General features: G+C 37.2%; 1 protein-coding gene across 5 annotated transcripts in view; it reads left to right on the top strand.

Annotated features, from left to right (window-relative positions):
- Positions 1 to 19,985, top strand: part of Stat92E (Signal transducer and transcription activator Stat92E) — a 477,065-nt gene that overhangs the window by 99,365 nt on the left and 357,715 nt on the right. For all 5 annotated transcript variants that reach the window (XM_090412268.1, XM_090412269.1, XM_090412266.1 and 2 more), the window contains one exon: positions 19,042 to 19,134. In XM_090412268.1, coding sequence (XP_090268394.1) covers positions 19,042 to 19,134 — 93 coding nt within the window. The remainder of the gene's footprint in view (positions 1 to 19,041; positions 19,135 to 19,985) is intronic.

Below are 19,985 nucleotides of genomic sequence, written 5' to 3'. Positions count from 1 at the left end.
TTTTTATGCCATGAGAGGCTGGAGGTAAATGTTAGTCCAGGTAGAGAGATAGGATCCTGTCTGGTTTGTGTTACTGAGGATAAGGGAAGGTAATCTGAGATCCCTTTTGAAAGAAAAGGTAAGACTCCATTTTGGTGGTATTGAAGATCACCAAGTTTTCTTTGCCCGATTGAAGGATGCCGTGGAGATCATTGTTGCATATGATAGGCACTGGTTGCATATGATCTTAAACATTGCACTCTTGTTTGAACACTCCATGGTTTGTCAAGTGAGTAGGATGAATAGAATATAAATAAGTATTTAGGCTTTAGGTGCTGGTTTACTCTCATAATTGGGTTTAATGGAATGAATACAACACAGAAAATAATTAAATACAAGTTTAATGGTCCTTATATTCATCAGTCACAGAGACATTATCAGGGATACAATATTAAAATTGTAATAACATACATACATAAAATAAAAAATAAGTGGAAGAAGTTAGACTGGAAGCCAGCCTAAAGTCCTGTGAGAAGGTGCCCTCTGTTGGTGCTGTTGGCTAACCTCCAACTAAGCTTCTCTTACTGCTTGACTCTCCTTTATTTGCCAGATCTTCCTGTTCAAGGGCTACAATGCCAAAAGAGATCAACAAAATAATTGCAACATATAGATTACAACAATGGTATTACTGTTCCATATATCTGTTGCACCTCAAAAAATAGCCAGAACTTTAAAGAAATATAATCTCTGCACTTCTTTCAAACCTCATCTGAAGCTTGACTGCACTTATCCATTCTCTTGACAACCACCCCTTCCCCTCTCTGTGTTAAGTATTTACAAGGTTCCTTGTTCTTGCCACACATCACATTATGGTGAAACTGGGATATCTACCAACATCGATCTTGAAGAACACAAGAAATACATCTGCTGCTACAACTGTAGTCAGTCAGGTCTAGGTCACCATGCCTTGAATATCTTGCACAGAATCAAATGAAAAAAAAAAAGTACTATGCTTCACCACAGCAAGTGCAAACTTGAAAGACTTTACTTTTTTTTTTTTTTTTTTTTTTAGAATCAGCAGCAGATTAAAAAAAAAAACAACCAAATCTAAATAAATATGGTTGTTAGATTTCCCAAGATTGTGGGGAAACTTAATTCTTAGGCCTCTTGCCCAACAGCAATCCCTCCTCCAAAATAACATTAGGCTTTGAGTCTAACTTCTTTCACTTACTGATTGCTTTTTTTTTTTTCTTTCTCTTTCTCTGTGCTGTATTCATTCCATTAAACCTACTTGTGAATGCAGTGTACTATCATCAGCAGAACTGTGGATAGGATTAGTGGGGTTGGGAGTAGGTTGTTTATACTTAGGAGAAGGTATTAGAACAGAGACTTAAGGCACTCCTGCATTGGTTGCAAAGCTCTAAATGTTATGAGCGATCCTTATGATTCTCCAAACCTTTCCATGGCATGTGGCCAGTGGTGGGTAATGTAAGCTTAAGAGGCCAGCTGTGGATCTAGATTGGTGGAATGTGTATTGGTGGACCTTCTAGGTAGTGGCAAAGTTGACTGTTGATGACTTTTTCTATTATTTCAGATAGGATTGTGGTGATGAGATTTAATCAGTAGTCGATGGCAGACTTTTATCTCTCATTTTTGGAAGCAAGCATATATTCAGGTTGAATATATGCTTGCTTCCATTTGCTGGGATAATTGTCCAGCTGAGTTTAGAGGAGTGTAGAGATGATGAAGAACGAGTGGAGCACAACATTTAAGTACAGTCTGAGAAATGCCATTAAGAGCAGAAGATTTTGTAGTGTCCAAGTTATTTAGAAATTTTCTGTCTTTTTTTTCTCAAAAAACCTATAATCGTAAGGTGCTTAGTTTCTGTTATGGAAATGAGCAATTTGCATTGGTCATTATGCAGGAATTGGAGATAGAGTGATGCTAGACCATCAGCTTTATTTTTGGGTGTCTGTTACAGTGACGCTATCTAGATAAGAGGGGGTGGAAGTACAGGTAAGCAAGGTTGTGTTCAATGGCCTTTCAAGGACTAGAAAGTACATCTTCCATGCAGACAGATAAGATTTCTGCTGTTGACTTTTATGAAGTCACATTCAGGTTTTCTGATGGTTGTTTTGCATTTATTGCCAGCTTTAGCATAGGCTGAGTATGAAGCTGTGGTTCTTGTTGCAAGCCATCTGCAGTAAGTTGAGTTTTATCTTTAACTGCTTTGCTATATCTTTTGGAAAGTGCACAAGAATTTTGGGTAGAATGGGCATGATGACCTTCATGTCAATGAGGATTATTTCTGTAAGTCACTTGGAGCAGATGTTTGGGTCAGAAGAAATAGACCATGGAAAGGAAAACTAGAAATTCCAGTCATACCACTTAGTATCTTTCTAATGTCAAAGGACAACTAGGTTGGCGATGGTTGGAGGAAGAGTGTTCTGTGTGTGTGTGTCAGAGAGAGAGAGAGAGAGGAGATTTGCACAGGGTTGTCACCTGAGTTTTTGAGAGTAAAGCCAACCATTGTGTATCTCGAAGGAGAACTGGTTAAAAATTATTAAGGGTATTAGAAGAATGGAGAGGTTATGAGGCATTTGGATAAGAAGATGTGATTTGTGTTAGGTTATTTCTTATAGAAAAACCTGCATCACATCCAGTTTGGTCGTTGTTGTTGGAAAAGTCCAGCCTGATTGAGTTGTCAACAAAAAAGGTCATCTAAGATGATTTCACAAATTGGATAGCTGAATTAGTCTAGTTTCATGGATAGGAAGACAAAGGGGTCAGTGGATTTTTTGGAATTTGGAGAGCAGTAAGACAGCAGAGAAGTGTTAATGAATGCGTAATGAAATATGCAGCTAGAAGAGGTCAAAAGGAGGAGATTCTAATAATTAAAATTATAATAATGGAATTAACTCGTGTAAAATATTATTGATTAGTATAATTTTCACCTGAGTATCACAGGCATCTTCAGTATAAAGCTAATTAAACAATAACTGACAATTCCAAAAGGCACCACCTAAGTAGCTAATGCAAGACAACTAAAATTACTAACTGATTAAAAAAAAAAAAAAAAAAATATATATATATATATATACACAATTAAAAAAGGTTAGGAAAGATTAGCTGATTTATAAAGTACTATCTCCCACAAAGGGGATAGACGTAAGCAATTGGATCTGTTTAAGTTAGGAGAGTGAAGTAAAGTTTCACGTATTTCTTTATAATGCCGTTCCATGAGGAAACGAGGAACCAGTGTTTTAATAGTTCATGCCTTTTGACTGGGATGGTGATGAGATTCAGCATGGATATTATGGCCTGTATGAGTCTTCTTCCTATAGACTGAGAAATGCAGGTTATCATCTGGTTGGCAAAGATTAAAAGATCTAAAAAGGCTAACTGCTTATTTATTTCTATTTCTAGGGTGAACTGGATCCTTGGATGAAGTGCATTTAATTTCGAGAGAAACTGTTGTACTTCATCAGGCAGGAACTATTAAAACACTGGTTCATTGGGCCCAGTACTTTTGTTCTTCAGACGATCTATTACAGAAAGAATTGCAATACATTATATCCTCCTTTTTATCTGATGGATATAAGAATTCCTTCATCAAAAGAGCTTTGAGTAGTTTTGATATGTCTTCCTCTTCAAATACAAGAAATAACGCGTATTCCTATCCCTTATGTGCTAGGCATTAGTGAACACATAGCAAGTTTTAAAACCACTAAATATTTTTGTTACCTTTTGACCAGTCAGAAAGTCTCCACCTTTCTCACTTCTCCAAAGGACAAGCTTCCACATCTCAGTTATCCAGGTATCTACCAGATTCCTTGCTTTTGTGAGATTATCTTATTTCGGACAAACAGGAAAATCTGCCTTTATTCGGCTAGAAGAACACCAGTCTTATATTCAGTACCTTGAACCTGAACAGTCTGAACTTGCCATCAACACTAGACGTAGTTCATTGGAAGAAGACTAGTCCTTCACAAAAGTCGTTTCCTCATGCAACGGCTTTATAAAGACACATGTGAAACTTTACTTCACTATCCTAACTTAAACAGATCTGATGGTTTACATCTATCCCCTTTGTGGGAAATAGTACTTTATAAATCAGCTAATCTTTCCTAACCTTTTTTTAATTGTATATGTATACTAGGGGACTCCCCCCCCCCGGTGCCTACGGTGTCCCCCCCATGTTTCGGACTGGTAGGCCAGTTCTCCTTGAATTCTGATGACTCGAATTTCGAAGACTCAAAAGCCCCCCCCCCCCCCCCCCCAGACACCCGCGATGCTCACCCCCCCCTTCCCTGAGTTCCAGACCGGTAGGCCGGTTCTCCCTGAATTCTGATGACTCGAAAGGGAGGTTCTGTGGCACCTGTCCCCCCACCCCGAGTTCTGGACTGGTAGGCCAGTTCTCCCCTGAGTTTCAAAACGTTTCAAATAACTTGAAAAAAACATGACAGAAAAACGTTACACATAAAGGCTTATCATTTTATATATATAGGGTATATATATATATATATATATATATTTTAATAAGGTAAGAATTTTATTGACCTTTTTTTAGTTGTCTTGCATTAGCTACTTAGGTGGTGCCTTTTGGAATTATCAATTATTGTTTAATTAGCTTTATACATGTACTGAAGATGCCTGTGATACTCAGGTGAAAATTATACTAATAAATAATATTTTATGTCAGTTAATTTCGTTATTATAATTTCAATTATTATGTCTACTCACACGGTATTATTGTCGAGTTCTCAATTTATACGTACCAGTACTTTTGTCATGACATGAATCTACGTAAATAATATATAAATCCACTTATGCCTTTTATTCCTTCCTTACTGAAACATAGAGGAGATTCTAAATTAATTAGTCATTTTCTGGCAAGCAGTGTTGAATCCTAAAATGACAGGTACCATCCCTGTGGCAAAAGGAATTGTGATGTGTGTAATTTTTACATTGAAGGTAAACTGTGGTTGATGTAGCTGCAGTTTTCTGTCAAGAGGAGATTTGGTGTAGATGTTTAGATGTGTCCATAAGTGATGGTGTATGTCATCTATGTTGGCTTTAATGTCATCTATTGGTGAAGTGAATGTGAAAGTAATTTGTTTTAAAATATTTTTATTTTTGTAAGAATTTTGGCTTGTTTTATATATTTTGTTTGATTTATGTTTTCATTGAAATTGATTTTTGAGAAAGATTTATTTTAATCACAGTGACACTGTTCATTGCTGTATGTTGCACTATTGATTATGTATTTAATCTAAGGATAGAGTAGGGACTTGCAGTGAGAGGAGAAACTCACTACAAGGAGAAACTCCACAACTAAAGGGAAGCAGGGGTTCCACTACTGGAACCCCTGCTCCCCTTTCCTTCTCCTTCAGAGAGTTTGTGTCAGCAAGATTGTTCCAGCTGACCAGGAAACTAAGCCTCCTAGATTTATGTCCACATACTCTGTGTTGGCTGGCATGCAGCACCACCATTTGTACTTATTCACTCTTGAGATGGTGGATGTATGTTTGGTAATTTGATTTTTGATAGAGATTTATTTTAATCACAGTGACAGTGTCATTGTTTGTTGCATTATTAATTATGTCCCCTTTCAAGATATCACTCACACTGCATGGATAAGACAGAGAGAAGGGACAGAAATTGGAATCCATAAACTGCACCACCACCTTCCGGATAGTGTGAATCATTTTAAGGGAGTTACATCATTAGTTACATCACCTAATTTGTTCTGGTAGAATTTCAATTTTGAACAGATTCTGGATTTGTATTGTTATCAGTGGAGGTGTTAATCAGCAGGAAATCCAATCTAGAGATCTGTATATTAAGAAATGTAAGATGAAAATGAAGTGAGGCCATTCTCATAAGAAGTAAGATAAGGCTGCATTTTGGCAGCTTGAACTTCATAAGGTTGTTCTTGTCTTTCTGAAGAATTCTTTTGCAGTGCAAATGGCTGAATCATGTGATAGAGGTATGACCAGAAAGCATGGACCTTTCTGGAAAGCATGTGAGCATTTTTTGGACATTTTGTGGTGCATCATCCCAAATGCAGGAAAAGTAATCTTTTATAGGCTGGATATGATCTCTAGAGTATTAGAGGTTTTCACAAGAGAGAACCCCACATGGAAAAGTATACTTAGTTTTTGCAGGCAGAGGAGACTATGGATGTGGTACTTAGCCAGGAAAAGGCTAGTGGCATAAATTAAATCAAGAAGAAAATTTAATCCTCTGTGGAGATATGAATATTATCAAAAGGTTAGGGGAAGTAATGTACAATCTTTCTTGCATGAAATACAAGGGTGGTCTGAAAAATTCTTGGCCTAACAATGAAAAAACAAGTTTATAATTTCAAAATTATTTTTATTTTTCAATATAATCTCCCTTAAGACTAATACATTTATTCCAGTGATGCTCCAGCACCATTATCCCATCCCTGTAGCGGTTCTCAGAAAGTTCTGCTAAATACCTCTCTACAGCTGCAACCTCTTGATTTGAAGAAAAACCAGCAAGGAAGACTTTTAGTTTTGGGATAAGATAGAAGTCAGAGGGAGGCAAATTATGGATGAAACACTTTTGTAGGCAGGTGCATTGTCCTGATGAAAGATGATTTTTTTCTTCTACAAACCATGTCTTTTCTAACAGATTTTTTTGTCTAGTCTGGTTAAAAGGTCAGAATAATATTCCCCAGTTATTGTTTTACCCTTTTCAAGATAAGCTTTTGTGCTGATGGAACCGACATTGTCTTTTTTGGCACTGAACAACCAGCTTCTGTCCACTGTTTTGACTACTGTTTGGATTCTGGTGTGTAATGGTGAATGCAAGTCTCATCCACAGTAATAAATCAATGCACAAAATCGGTTTTATTCTTGTCGAAATGCTCCAAGTGCTGTTCAGAGATTTTCATGCAAGTATCATGCGATGCCATGACCTTTCCTACTGATGGAACCTACTTTGTCTTCTTTCGTGCTGAACAACCGGCTTCTGTCCACTGTTTTGACTGCTGTTTGGATTCTGGTGTATAATGATGAATCCAAGTCTCACCCATATTAATAAATTGATGCACAAAAGCAGTTTTATTTTTGTTAAGATGCTCCAAGAACTGTTCAGCAATTTTCATGCGAGTGCATTTTTGATCTGCTGTGAGCAAGTGCAGTACCCATCTTGCACAAAGCTTTTTTATTTGCAATTCTTCATGCAAAATATATCCTACACATTCTTTTGAAATGCCTATAGTCTTCTCAGCTATTTTATGCACTTTGACTTGCCTATCATCTAATATCATATCATGCACTTATCAATGATTTCTGGGGGTGTTACACTTTTTGGACATCCTTCACGTGGATCATCTTCAAGGCTGGTACAGCCACGTTTAAACTCGGCAGTCCATTTGTTAATTGTCAAAAACGAAGGAGAAGAGTGCCTATAAACTTTTATGAACTTCAAATGAATTTCTTTTGATGTTAATCCTTCTTTTACAGATAAATTTCTAACCGCATGACACTCAATTTTATCCATTTCAAGGGACACAGACAACAATTTTGCTTTGTATGAATGCATTGCAATTTCACATGGATGCTTATGACAGATGTACCAACTTAGAAAAAAAAATTCACGCTGATATTTTTGGTATCTGTGGTTGAGGCCGAGAACTTTTCAGACCACCCTCGTGAGACAGAACTGTGTTTGGTAGCATTGAAGTTGACAAGGTTGTCCTCACTCCATTGAATTATGGTAACTAGTATCAGCATTTAAGGCATTGCTTATTGAGGAGCTTGTAGCTTGAGAAATTGGATTTTTGGTTGGTTGGTTTATAGTTTATTTGGCACAAAAACTACAAAGATCATACTGTGCCATACTAAAGGTTACAACATTAGCATTTACAGAAAATTGTAAACAATATGTCTCTACAAGAATCTGGTTTCACAAAGCAGCATCTCTAGGTAAACAGAACTGCTGTAGAGGGCACAGCAACACACAAGGTCAGAGGTTATTACAGTATTTTTACTAAATAGCTTAAGGACATTATAACGTATACTAGGATATACATTAAAATAAATTTTAACACACTTCCAATATTTCGGCAACATCACGTTGCCATTTTTGCAGGAACTTAAAAACAAGACACGTGCATGCAAGCACAACAAACATTAAATGAGGACGAAGCAGGAAGCTATTCTTTCTCCTAAAAGTCCTGATGGTGCCCCCGAGCAGTAACCATCTGGACAACACCTAAGCTGTCCTACTTCGGAAAAAAACAGGCAGGACAGCTAATATCAGAATTTCAGAACGCAAGGACTACATCTGGTTTCACCAGTACAGCCACTCTGGTTTGCAGACCATGTGCTGGATATCTGCCATAGAATATAGTGGAAGAAAGTCGCGATAATACACCGTAGTAAATTCAAATACGAAAGGCTTTTCATGGAATCAGCCTCAGCCCTAAGAAATAATCCAAAGCTCAACAAATTTGGTTGCATGAGACTGTCCCAAATTTGGGAAACCTACATCAGAAGATCTTCAGCCCAATTTCCCAAGAATATCAACATTGCCTGCTAGGGGGGCACCATCAAGACTTTTAGGAGAAAGAATAGCTTCCTGCTTCGTCCTCATTTACTGTTTGTTGTGTTTGCATGCATGTGTCTTGTTTTTAAGTTCCTGTGAAAATGGCAACGTGACGTTGCCGAAATATTGGAAGTGTATTAACATTTATTTTAATGTATATCCTAGTATACGTTGTAATTTTCTTGAACTATTTAGTAAAAATGCATAACCAACGTCTAAGCCTTTCCACCAGAGTTATTACAGTAGTGCAAAAATTGTTAACAGTATAAGTTAATACATAATATATGAAACACTATGCCAAGGAATGCAGTATCTACATATATGTAAAATTATAACAGATGACTTTATAGCAGTACAGAAATAGGCAAAAAGGGATTATTATACACTATGCATGGATGAAAATTAAATTTAGCAATGCAGTATAAACAGAATTTAGCAATATATATAAACAGAATTACTAGAAAGTACACAAATAGGTAAGATGTCCTACAGCACTACATGATTATTCGAAAAATAAAGTAGTAAATAAGATGCATACACAAAATGTATGTTAAGTGATGCAGTATCTACATATAAACAAAATTACTGCAAAGATTTCAGTACATAAATAGATAACTATAGGTTAACATATGTATATACAAAACAAGTCAAGGAAAGCAGTGCATATAGTAAGATTACAACAAACGTTATTATAGTAATACTTAAAAGAGTCAGAAAGGAATTATTATACAGCATTCATGCATAAAATTTAAGTTTAGTATTATGGTATTTACATATTAACAATATTACAGCAGGGTGATACAAATATACAAGATCAAGGCCTATGGTAATACATAATTGATCAGATTTAACCTAATGAATAATATGTATGTATAAAAGTTAAGTTATGCAAAAAAAGTACTTACATATAAACAAATTTATGGTCAAATGTGTTTGTATAAATTAATTCTTTCTAAAAAATTAAAAACATCATGCAATTTGCCTGAGTCTGCTAGCATTTCCCTCAGTGTATATGGCTTAGTTAGATAGGTGAAAATTTCATTCCTTTCTCATGTAAATTTTTGACAATCTACCAGAATATGATGAATAGTGAGATGTGTGTTGTATTTTTCACATATGGGAGGGTCATCAGCTCTTTGTAAATGAGAATGTGTAAGATGACTGTGACCTATGCAGAGCCTAGCAAGGACAATCTCCTCCCTTCTCTTTGTACATTGACTGGAATGCCAGTGTTTAATTTCAGGTTTAATGTTATATAATTTGTTTGTTGATGCTTCTTGCCATGCTAACTCCCACTGAGCAATTAGCTTTCATCTTATAAGTTGTCTGTAGTCTGTATATGGAACTGTCAAACAGTATGTGGAGAAGGTATGATCTGATTTAGCAGCTGCGGCCTCATTTCCTTTGATTCCAATGTGACTGGGAATCCAGCAGAACTGAACATCGAAATTAAGGATTTTCATTTTTTGAAGCAGGTGTAGCACCTCATAAAGTACTGGATGCGGATTATACATAGGAGAGGAGATAGCCTGTAAAAAGCTCAATTAGTCTGTGTAAATTATATACTTTTAGTAGCAGTTTCTTTTAAATGCACAAGTGCAAGATGAATGGCAGGTAACTCTGCTGTATAATTACCACAGTCTGGTGGGATCTGATTTGAGATAATAATGTCAGGAAACACAGCAGCACAGCCAACAGAGGTATTAGTTCTTGAACCATCACTATGGATGGGTAAGAAATCAGCATGTGCTGCTCTGTGTGCATTAAACAATTGCAGGTAGATGGATGATGGAGTATAAGATTTCTGTAGCTGACAAAGGGAGAAGTTGCGGTATGGTTTGCCAACCTGCCATGGAGGGATGCTATTATGTTTAGTGCAGCTAATGTTGTCAACATTTATACCAACAGCTTGCACAGTTTCTTTAACACATATATCAAAAAGGATGTATAGCAGTTTGATGTGTGTGATAGTGAGCTTCCCATTGCAGAGAGAAGATACTAGTCCATGTAGGATGATCCGGAGGAGATTTAATTTTTAGGACATAATTAAGAGACAACTGTTTCCATTGAAGTGATAGAACCGGTTCATTTGCTTCAACATAGAGATTTTGAGTGGGTGAGGTGCGAAAGGCACCAGTAGCTATCCGTATATCCTGATAATGAATGGAATCCAACCATCGTAGGTTACTCTATCTTGCAGAATTATAAACTTGGGACCCATAATCCAGCTTTGAACGTATAAATGCACGATAAAGATGGAGCAATGAAGCTCAATCAGCACCCCACTCAATAGAGGATAGGGTGCGAACCTACTTCGCACTAGGGGATAGAGTGCGAAGGAGGTTTGCACTCTATCTAGATAGAGTGCGAACATTCATCAATCAACTTCGCACTCTATCTAGAGTGCGAAGTTGATTGATGAATGTGTGCTAAAAATGTGAGTTTTCTATCAAAGATGAGTCCTAAGAACTTGGTTTCTGTAGCTACTGGAATAAAAGTTTGTCCCATTCTTAGTTCAGGATCTGGGTGATGAGTGCGTTTTCTGAAGTGTACACAGACTCTTTTTTCTGTTGAAAACCTAAACCCATTATTAAGAGTCCACAGAGAGACATGATCAATTGCTTTCTGAAGTTGTCTTTCAATTACCCTCATGTTACGTGAGTGACAGTAAATTGTGAAGTCATCAACATATAGAGCATTGTCTACCGTGGGAGTAAGCTGTTCAATGATTGAGTTGATTTAAATGCTAAAAAGGGTCACACTTAAGACAGAACCTTGGGAAACATCCTATTCTTGATGATAATGTCGAGATAGCATACTTCTCACTCTGACTTGGAAAGTTCAACTGTACAGTAAGTTTTTAATAAATATAGGGAGGTGTCCTTTGAGACCTAGGTTATAGAGGTCTTTTAATATGCCATATCTCTAGGTTGTGTCATAGGCTTTTTCCTTGTCAAAAAAAACTGAGACAAGGTGTTCTTGCTTCAGAAATGCATCTCTTATACAAGTTTCTAACCGAACTAAATGGTCTAAAGTTGATCGATGGCTACCGAAACTACATTGTGCATTGGAGAGAAAACTGTTGCTTTCTGAATACAGAGAAGTCTGGCATTAATCATTTTCTCTAGTATCTTATAAAGACAGCTGGTCAGAGCAATGGGTCGATAATTATTTGCTTGTGTTGGATCTTTTCCTGGTTTTGGTGATAGCAATGACAATTGACTTATGCCAAGAATTTGGAAACTCTTCCTCTGCAAGTATTCTATTGTATAATAAGAGAAGAAGATCCATAGAAGATGATGGTAGATGTTTTATCATTTCATAATGGATGTCATCAGGTCCTACTGCACTAGGGTGAGATTGTAGGATAGCTATTTTTAGTTCTTCCTTCACAAATGGCTGATTATATGGCTGAAGAATGTTGGTAGAAAAATTAAGCCTTTGTTTCTCTTGTTGCTCTTTCAGTATTAAAAATTCCAGAGAATATGAAGCTGTTGCTGAGATTTTAGCAAACGTTTCTCCCAAAGTATCTGCAATAGCTTTGGGATCAGCAAGAACACTTCCATTATAGTCTAAGGTGGACAAACAGTGTGTACTATATCTGCCTTTCCTTTTTCGGATTTTATCCCATACAATTTTTGAACTGGTCATTTGATTAATTGATGTAGTAAATTGGATCCATGATTGTTTTTGACTCTGACATCTTACATAACGTGCTTTGGCTCGAGCATGCTTAAAAGTTATTAAATTTGATGTGGTGGGGTATCTACGAAATATGCTCCAAGCTCTGTGTTGATCTTTTTTGGCTGCCTGAAATTCTGGGTTCCATCAAGGCTTTGGATAGACTGGAAATCAAGATGATGTTTTTGGGATGAAGGTTGTTGCTGCCTGGACAATGCATTCTGTTATATATTTTACAGCTTCATTGATAGGTGTTTGACTGATGGCATCAGCATTAAATTTTGCAAGATGAGAGAATGTGTTCCAGTCAGCCTGGTCCATTTTACATATAGGTATCCATTTGGGTGAACATGGTTCCTGTGAAGACATTGTACAAATAACAGGAAAGTGATCACTTCCATATATGTTCTCTTCAACGTCCCACATGAGCAGTGGAAGAATGGAAGGGGAACAGATTGTAAGATCAATTGCAGAATATTAACGGGTAGGCTTATGGAAGAAAGTATTGAGTTTATTATTTAGAAGGGAAAGGTCATTATTATCAAGAATTTTTTTCAGTGATTCAACCTCATCTATTAGTGTTGGCACTACTCCATAGAGTATTGTGACTGTTAAAGTCACCCATCAAAAGTATGGGTTCAGGCAGTTGCGTGATAAGGTTATCAAGATCAATTTCATTTAAGTCAGCATTTGGTGGTAAATAAATTGAACATACTGTAATAAGAAATCCCACAGAGAAGCAAATCGCTACTGCTTCCAAAGAAGTATTAAGTTGGACCTGATGGAAAGGAATATGACTGCCCACTAGGATAGCTACTCCTCCATGAGCAAGACCATCTGTTCTATCCTTACATACACCAGTGAAATTCCTAAAGGTACGGTCCTCATTGGGTCTTTAGTAAATTTCCTGTAGACAGAAACAGAAAGATTTGTGTTTCTGCAACAACATCTTGATATCGTCAATATTCTGACAGATCCCACGACAATTCCATTGTAAAAATTTTCCTGTTGTCTTGATTTTATTGACTTGTCTGGTTTTCGAGAGGTTGAGGGCTTACCTTTGTCAGATTTATATTTATCCATTGTTTTAGGGAAGCATGGATGGCCAGTGTCCATCGCCTCCTCTGGTAGAATGTTCAAAACATCAAATGTGTTAGGGTCAGTTGGTATGTTTCGTTTGCTTTCAGTGGGTATCGAGGTAGCCATTTTTTCTGTGCGTGTGTCTGGTGGTTTATCTTTGAGTGAAGTCTCCACCATAATTTTTTTGACAGGTGAGTTTTCATCAAATCGGAGCATTTTTGAAGTTGTCTCTGAAGTAAGGCCATAGGTCTTGTGATTAATGCGCTCAACAGAGAAGCACTTGCGATCTTAAAGTTCAGGTATGGCGAATTTATCAAATGGTGGAATAGACATACATGTTTGAGTTGCTGTTGGCACTTTTTTAATTGTTACTTTTTCAGCATAAGAGGGTCGTAGAACAGTTGTAATGGTGTCCAGCTTTCTTTTTGCATCCTGATATGTTATGTTTTGTTTTATTTTAATTTTTTGTATCTCTTTATCTTTCCATTTCTGACATGCACGAGAATATGCTGGATGATATCCCTGACAGTTGAGACATTTAGCTTTTTTTTACAGCAAGATTTATTATCATGTTCTTTACTACCACATCAGGCACAGGTAGTATAACCACTACAGGCAGTTTGGGCATGTCCATATCTTGACATTTAAAGCATCTCAGCAGGTTAGAGATGTACATTCTAACAGGACAGCCGAGATACCCTGATTTTACAGATGTCGCAGGCCTAGGTGTATCAAAAGTAAGAATGATGTTCTTGGTTGAGACCAGGCGACCATCCCTGCGTATCAGGATGCACCTCACACCCGTCACCCCTTGATCTTTAAGTTCTGAACATATCTCCTCATCAGGAACATTAAGGAGATCCCATTCTGATATACTCCTCTACTGGAATGGAGTGTTCTGTGAGGTGTTACTGCAATTTGTATTCCACCCATTGTCGTTGCTCTCAGTAGTTTCTCTATAATATCACCAGAATGCAATTTCATGACAATTTTGGGAGGTCCTGGCAGTCCTTCTAAACCTTTTTGGATAAAGAAGGGTGACATTTTCCCAATTGGTTTTTCATCTGTTGCATGAATCATTAAAATGGTTGGTACATTTATGTTAGTATTCGATATCTTTTGTTTCTTGTTTCTGTTTCCATATGCTATCTACAGTATCAGTACTTGGTTGGGACTTTTTTAGGGTCCCTGAAACATTCGAGGATGAAGAATTCATATTTAAGGAATTTTTGATTTGGCCACAGAGCTCCCCACCCACCACGGAGCCACACATGGATGCCCACTACTTGGCAAGCAAAGACTGTGCTCAGGAGTGGAACGCCAGGGCTACCCTGGACACTATACTGGCACTGCAGCAGGTCTAGGATCCCAACCCCGGACTATGGGGTGAGAGACTTACTGCAACACCGTTGAGCCTTGCAGGCAAGCCCACTAGCCGATTGATCCTGGCTGGGCCATCCAGGACCACCCATCTTGCCAAAGCAGGGGTCAAAGTAGTGCAAGACTACCAGGATCTTCCCTTTCTGGATGTCCACGGGTTGCACTGCACGGCAAACACGGCAGCAGGGCATTGAATCCCAGTGATGGTGGTCTGGAAAAAGGATAGTGAAAAAGACTCAGGAGAAGTAGAGCAAAGAATACGGGAAGAAAAGCAAAGAAAAAGAGGAAGAATGAAAACGGCCAGTACCATCAGTGAGAGGTCCCTTCCACCACAAACAGGTGCCCCACATGGAGTGGGAGAAATTGGAGGAGAGGGTGACTAGTTTGTCAGATGAAAAAGAGGTAAGTGTACTAGTATATTTCATTAGCATAATTATGGATTGAATTTAAGGTTAGTGAGAAAAAGTCAGGAGAAAGTGTATAATTACTCCAAATAGGAGAAGGAGTGTGGTTACTCCAGCGTTGGTGATGAAATCTGAAAAAATCACTATGACATGTAATGAATGATTAGAGAGGAAGTTGGTAATCCAACAAAAAAAAGTGGATAATATATTCCCTTTGGTAGGTAGATAAGTAGGCCATTCTACTAAACTTGGCCTTCTTATCTACCTATCTGAAATTTCATAAGTGACTGAGTTTCTCCTAAAAAAAACTTTCCCCAATTTGCACTCATGTTATGAGTGCAAACCCATAACATGAATTTGCAGAAGTTGAGCCCAGTGGCCTTGTTGAGAGAGCAAAGAACTCCACTGCCATTTGAAGAAGAGACAAGTTTTCTTTACTTGGTCTTTCAAAATTGGATTTTGATTTGCTGTTTTTATTTTTTTTTTATTGTCTCGTTTGCAGCACTGTTGCCTGAGTGTAATGCTGGAGTTTTGGTTTCTAGCCAATTGTGATATGTGCCATATTTTTTTCTTGCACTGCCTCTTCACATCTGTGGGTATGGTTTGAATTATGGGAACTAAGCATATTTAGGAGAGTGGTAAACAATAAAATTGGGTACCAGGAGACTGGAGAAGATTGCAGGAAATAAGAAAGTAATCTTGGGTGAGGTTATAGTTTGAATTGTCAAGAAGAGAGCTGACACCAACTATGTTTGGAACAAAAATGGTTAAGAAAAAAAATCAAAAGTGGAGGGAGACTGGAGAGGATTATCTAGTATTCTGGTCGATAGGTGGACAGATGCAAAAGATAATTGCTGACACCAGATACCCCAGTTTCTCTTCTTGCTTGATCAGGAAATTCGAGAGTTTAGCCAGTTTCATTTCTGGATGTTGAAGTCTCTCAAGATGACTCCAGTGTTTGAACAGCAGAAAATCAAACTTCAAGTACTAAATATTAGAACGGTTAGGACTATAATAGTAGCAAACAAATGTAAACTGCTGACTGGAGCAAGAAAACTTACCAGCACAAATCAAAAAGAAGAGTATTCAAGTTCTGATGTGGAATGTCAGATCTAAGAAATGCATAGTGCTGACAAATGTAATGGAAGCAGTAGTGTGGTGTATTTGAAAAGTTGAGTGTTGGATGATAATTGTTGAAGCTGTCACTTATTTGTAGTAATAACAGATCATGTTTCAATATCTGTAAGTTGTGCTCATTTATGATAAAAGTTAAGACCATGAATGTTGAATTGTATGTGGAAGTGTTTTGAATCTTTTGGTATTGTTTTCTGAATATATTTTTTTTTATTCATAGTAGTATTATCAAAATTATTCAGTTGGGAAAATTATTTACAATTTGCATGATTCAGTGTTGGAAGGAGCTAATTGAATAGTAGAAGCAATACATTGTGTGAATGAAAGCCTCGAGACATCAATCCCATGCAGAGCACACCGTCCCCTGTCCACAATGTGGCCTCAACAGTGATGCTGTTGTACTACCACTCATCATGATCTGATGAGAATAATGGCAGTACTGTTATTGACTAGCTGGTTAGGAGTCTATCTGATTTGGTCCTTATGGAAGGTGATGCTGATGTTTCTTTGGGATGATAGTTACCTACCATCTGGGAACTAATTGGTATTTTCTCTAGGTAAGTCTTTATATCAGCAATATTTTCAATAGTCAACAATGTTCTTTTGCGAAAAAAGGCTACACTGCAGGAAGATATGGTTGGCTTGGATCAGTTGGTAGAGGCTGTATTCATAGCACTAATCCATTAATGGCCTATGTATTCAATCACTTATTTGAATATACTTCCAACCAAACATAGGGAAATACTATAGATTGCCGATAGTGTCCATTATTTGTAGTTTTATATATTTTTTGAATGTTAAACTACTACTACTTAAGATTAGAAAAGTCTGACAAATTATTCTTTCTGATGTCCATTATTTATAGCTACAAATAATGGACATATCTGGACATTTAACTCTCCATCCTAACATCTGATTCTGAACAACTTATGAGGGTTGTTTGAAAAGTTTGGTAAAAAAAATAAGTTAAACACATTTTTTTGTGGAAAAAATCGCCTTTATTTTTCAACATAGTCTCCATTGAGGTCTACACATTTGGTCCAGCAAGCTTCCAATTTTTTCATCCCATCTAAAAAGTAGGATTTGTCAAATAGCGCAAAATAGTCAGACAGCCTCGATGACATCCTTGTTTGAAGAAAATTTTTTTCCCACCGAGCCATATTTTTAAGTTTGGAACAAAAAGAAGTCACACGGGGCCAAGTTCGGAGAATACGGTGGATGTGGAACCATTCCGAACCTCAGTTCTTGTCATTGCGATGGCCAGTGTGTGTGATAGTGCATTGTCTTGATGAAAGAGCACTTTTTAGTGCGCCAGTCTTGGCCGTTTTTTTTCATTAGTTCTTTTAAACAGTCCAACAATGATGCATAATAGACTCCTGTTATTGTCTTACCCTTTTACAAATAGTCTATCATGATAATTACTTGAAATCCCAAAAAAACAGTGGCCATCACCTTCCTAGCTGACAAAACTATCTTCGCTTTTTTTGGTGCTCTTTCACTGGGCATTGTCCACTGTTTTGGCTGCTTGGACTCGTGTGTAGTGGTGGATCCAAGTTTCATCTACAGTCACGAATTGATGCAAAAATCCTACGAATTGTGATTAAACACCGCCGAATACTGCGTTGAAATTTCTTTTCACATGCATTTTGATCGACAGTCAACAAGCATGGCACCTATTACGCACACAGCTTTCGCATGTGCGATTTTTCATGCGGGATGTTACACACCTATTCAGTTGAGATGCCTACAATTTCGGCAATCTCACACACTTTCACTCGGCAGTCTGCCATAATGATACCATGGATTTTGTCAGTCATTTCCTTCATAGTGACCTCAGCCGGGCGTCCAGAGTGCACTTCATCTTCGATGGACTTACGACCACGTTTAAACTCATTTATCCAAAAAAAAATAGTCTTTAATGTTGGTGCAGAGTTCCCCCATGAACTGCATCTAACTCGGCTTTGATTTACATGGCCATCCACTTCTTCAAATAAAAGTGTTTTATCACTGCACGAAACTCGTTTTTCTCCCTTTTTATGAAAAATGTGAATATGGTCATTTTAAATGTTTGCCAAACGAGAACTATGCATCGCACATGGCTAAAATTTTGCCAGGGGTCATGAAAAAGATGATATGTGCCAACTTTACCAAACTTTTTAAACAATCCTCACTGTCTATATTGAATTTATATCATAAATAAATTGGATATCATACATTATATTGAATATAAATTTGATATCAGATTTTATATTGAATTTATGATAGATTTCTAATTCACATTTATATCATATTTCAAATTCATATTTATATCATTTCAATTTTTATGCTATCATATTTAGATTATGATATCTATGTTTAGCCAGTTTGATATTGGTTTCTGAGATAAACCAATATTTTCTGAGATAAACCAATATCAAATTGAGTGAAACATAAATATGTTTTTAACATAATATAAAGTTTCCTTCTTTTATAATATAAAAGAAGGAAGATTGTTTCACTTTGAGACCAAACATATTTCTTCCCATAAATGTGAATAACTGACCAAAAAAAAAAACACATCAGATGACAAGGTGTGCTTTTCTGCTCAGATATACAGAAGCAGGTAAATAAATCAGACTAGTGAAAAAATGAAAGAAATCATGTTTATTGACCTAGTGTTTTGGCATCATTAACGAGTAGGTTCATTTTCCTCAGTAATTAAAAAATTTTTTTTCACATACATGATACATTCTATATGTGGTGTTTCAGTGCTTTCAGATTTTGTATTAATATTGATGTATTGAATTATGTCTCTGAATTACAGCTTTGTCAAGGTCTCGCTAGCCAAATGCCAATCACACCAGATCCAATTCAGGAGATAAGTTTACAGTTGGATAAATTAAGGCACAAAACCCAGGTATGCCTCTTTCTTAGGATAGAAAATTAGTTTCATATTGAGTTTATCATGCAAATTATGTGTTTTTTTTTTATCATTATCATCATTATTATTATTAACATTTGACCTCCATGGAGTTAGAGATTCATCGTGAGAGGTACTCACTGTTGCATACAATGCTCATCCAACTGCATCTTAAACCGATTCAATGTGTCCACATCCACAACACACTCAGGCAATGCATTCCACTCACCAACCACCCTCTATGCAAAGAACCTGCTTCTCACTTCTCTGCTCACACCCCTCCTTATACAGTTTCCAGTAATGGCCTCTTGTTCTACTCCCCTCTCCCATTCTATGTAAAATGTCTACCTGGTAACAACCCCTGACAGCTTATGTCTCAATCATATCCCTTCCTATTCATGAGGCTCTGCAACTTGCATTCTCTCAATCTGCTCTTGTACTCTACATTCCAAAGACCACTGACTACCTTTGTGAATCTTCTCTGTACCCCTTCCAACATTCGTCATCATGAAAACCCGGCGACCAAATCTGTGCACAATAATCCATGAGGCCTGATCCAGGTCTTGTACAGTGCATAACCTCTCTATTTCTGGCCGTCAGGGTGCTCCGTATCATTGCCATTATTTTCGATGTGATGTCTTCACAACTTGTGCAATGTGGCCCCTGAATTTCAGGTCATTGTCCACTATCACTCCTAGATCTCTCATTTCCTCTACTTCTGTTAAAGTTTCCAAACCAAGTGTATACTTTGCATCCCATCGTTGCTTACCAAATCTCAAACATTACACTTGGCAACATTGAACTGACAGTTCCACTTACCTGCCCATTCATGCAATCTATTCAAGTTC

This window comes from Typopeltis vanoorti, chromosome 22 (genome assembly GCF_054136105.1).
Source record: "Typopeltis vanoorti isolate ZY-2024b chromosome 22, IOZ_Tvanoo_1.0, whole genome shotgun sequence".
NCBI lineage: Eukaryota > Metazoa > Arthropoda > Arachnida > Uropygi > Thelyphonidae > Typopeltis > Typopeltis vanoorti.
Note: the sequence above shows the minus strand (reverse complement) of the source record. Positions and strands in the feature narration are given on the sequence as shown.